Genomic DNA, 3,024 nt, shown 5'->3' with positions numbered 1-3,024 from the left:
TTTTTAAGATAAAAATTTGGTTTTTTTTATGAATTTCAAAGTCATTGGGTACCCAATTATCCGAACCGAACCAATCCATTCTTAATAGGTTTGGTTTGGTTTGGGTATATGTATCAAACAATACAAATCCGAACCAAACCAAACCAATTATATTTTGATCGGTTCGATTCTAATTTTACCATAAACCCGAACCAAACCAACCCATGCTCACCCCTAAAGTCATTTATATTAACGCGTTTCGAACCGTTACTGCACCTTTCTTCTTCTTCTTCTTACTTCACGTTCTTCTTCTTCTTCCTCTTCTTCTTCTTTTCTTTCGTTTCTTGCCATCTCTTTCTCCTTCTTCATTTACGTGCTTTTCTCTCTGTTTTCTTTCTTCATTATTTTCGATTTCTATTGTTTTTTGACATCAAGCTCTGAAATCATTTTTGAAGAAGAAGAAGCAGCAAAAGATGAGGAGGAGAAAGAAAAAGAATTCAGAATGAATTATGCATAAGGTGTACTTCAACGAATTTTGGGTGTATTTCTTAAATCCTTTGGGTATAGTTTTGTAATCCTTTTGGTGTCGTTTGGGTGTATTTCTGTAATCGTTTGGGTGTATTTCTGAAGTTCCATTATCTTCAAATATGGTAAGAAACTCGTTTTCATGGAGGAAGAAGAAGAAGAGTCGTTCATAATGTATGGTGAGTAACGCGCTTTGGAAACAGGAAATGGTTGAATAAAGTGCGTTTATTTACTCTTGAACGTGGGAGTATAATGCGTGTGTTTTGTTGAACTTGTGCCAATTTATAAGACTTATAATAAGCCAAAAAGACTTGTATGTGTACTCTTTTAATTAATTATTGTTTCCTTAACTTTATAGAGTTGCAAACTCCCGTTCACAACACATTTGGCAGAGACACGATTAACAGCTATTCATTCCCATTTGTTGAAGTCTTAGCTTCTAGCTAAATGGTTCGTAAGCGATTTCAGGCACAGGAACCCAAAACAGGTAGCTTTTCTAGCAACACAAAAATTGAATTATTGGATCTCACGTATTCTAGTACCATTTCAATTTCGGCTGACCATTTATAATAGTATCCAACCTTGCACACAAGCTGTTCGATGAAATGTTTCACACAAGTATCTTAGAGCTTTTGTTATTTTCTTTTAGTTTACAAATTGCATCACCAATAACTAGAATGCACTTAAGACTAGTTAATCTAGTTTGAGCCAAATCAGTTTATTATTTAGTTTTTTAATTTATTATTTATATGACTCACCCAACCACTTGAATCAGTCTGGAGGAAGCTTTATTTCATCTATTTATTGAAGTTTGATCGGGACATTGGGTTTCTTTACTGTTTTTAAATGCAGGTCTATACTATGCTCAGAACTTCCTAAAGAAAATTGGGTTAGGAAAAGAGAACTATTACTTCTGGAAACAAATCGGTAAGGCTTTGCTTTGCACCTACGCAATTGCAGGTGCAGTGTGGCTATACAACGAGACATCACCACTGGGGTGGTGGACATTGAAGCCGCGACCAAAAGAAGAGTGGGAACTAGCCCACTTGTATGAGTACCGGCAGTTCCCATACCCCGGAGATGAGGAAGCAATGCAGGAGTTCATTGCAAAGGGTGGAATGATTGGAACAACCATTGGTCCTAAAGGGACTATTGAGACTGATAAGGATGCATTGAATTACCAGAAACAGCTACAGGATAAGAAGTTTGAGCAAGAAGCTCTGAAAATGTGGATGAGGATGAGGAATGAGGTCATTGCTGAGCTTCAGGAACAAGACTTTGATTTGGAATGACTCTAGTGAAACTTGACAATTAGATAATATGAACTTTTTGTGTGGCTGAAAAACAAAATGTTGGGAAAACAGTTCATGGTAGTAAATAGATTTTGCATATTAAAGGGTTTCAGTTTTATAATCTCAATAAATAGACTTTGTATAAGTGTAAAAGGCTAATCATTCTGTTCTTTGATAATGAATAACGTGTCTTACCCTGTAATTTACCTTTTTGTTTGTAAGTTTTATTCTTTACAATGTTCATGCAGTTGGAATGCAATAGAATTATCAAATGGATAATTGCCGCTTTTGTAAAGCTTTTATCTATTCTAAAATAATAACAAGCAAACGCAAAACGAATATTCTAAAACGTGATTAGGAAAGTTTTTTTTTTCCTGCTGTTGGATTCACCAGTGAGTCAGTGACTTCTATTCTCGTTGCATAATGTAAATATTGTATAATTGGTAGAGTAAAGAAGAAGCAATCGGTACGCAAATTCATAGTAAAGCAATATTACTAACCGTGTATGGATGACTTAAACGGTTAAACCAAATGGAAAAAAGGAACACTTGGTTTGGTTGTTATGAACGGTGACGGTATACCAAAAATATAAATTTTTTGTATATAAATAATTTTAAAATGACTCAAAAATATGATAAAAAAAGAGTTAAATTTTTTTGAAAGGTGTTGGGTAAAAGAATGGAATCTAAAAAAAATACTTTGAAGAATTGAATTTTTTTAGTGGGAACTAAATGAGTGGAAATGGATTGATTGGATTTAGAGCGTAAAGAGTATCCTCTAGTTAAAAAGAAAATCAAACTAGATGTTCCTTCATTAATGCCACATGTCATGAGCATCCCTTTTATTTGGACACCTTCTTGTCATGGACACCCAAGAACTTTAGTTTAACTTGTGAGAATTAACTTCCTCTATTTTTAGTTAAAAAGACTTGAAATGATAGGAATACCTAAAAATATTTTCTGTCAACTACCTTATTTAGTAACAAGTCTTGAAGCAAAAGGAGTAGGTCAAAACATCACATTGTAATCATTGGACAATGGATTCTCTCCTCAAAATAGTTTTACACTATAAAAGGGCATCAAGCCACCTCTTTAAAGGATTTTTTTTTTCTGAAACTTAGAAGCTCAAAATCCTATCTTTTTCTCTCCTCAAATTTCTCTCATTGTTCTTCATTTTATTCATCAACTTTACAAGCAAAATTAGCATTTGGGTGTTACGTTCTACCAGA

The 3,024-nt window shown here is 34.0% G+C and overlaps 1 protein-coding gene across 1 annotated transcript; it reads left to right on the top strand.

Annotated features, from left to right (window-relative positions):
• Nucleotides 863-2,085, top strand: LOC107617345. The gene is made up of 2 exons (XM_016319096.2): nt 863-991; nt 1,357-2,085. Exons 1-2 carry the CDS (start codon nt 952-954, stop codon nt 1,794-1,796), a joined length of 480 nt encoding a protein of 159 aa, XP_016174582.1. The 5' UTR covers nt 863-951; the 3' UTR covers nt 1,797-2,085.

Source organism: Arachis ipaensis, chromosome B01 (assembly GCF_000816755.2).
Source record: "Arachis ipaensis cultivar K30076 chromosome B01, Araip1.1, whole genome shotgun sequence".
Taxonomy (NCBI): domain Eukaryota; kingdom Viridiplantae; phylum Streptophyta; class Magnoliopsida; order Fabales; family Fabaceae; genus Arachis; species Arachis ipaensis.
Note: the sequence above shows the minus strand (reverse complement) of the source record. Positions and strands in the feature narration are given on the sequence as shown.

What these genes read in the sequence shown, in the direction of transcription:
- LOC107617345 (XM_016319096.2), top strand. Translation starts at nt 952, where the DNA reads ATGGTTCGTAAGCGATTTCAGGCACAGGAACCCAAAACAG. An exon ending in GGCACAGGAACCCAAAACAG is followed by an intron (nt 992 to 1,356) that starts GTAGCTTTTCTA and finishes TTTTAAATGCAG; the next exon opens with GTCTATACTATGCTCAGAAC.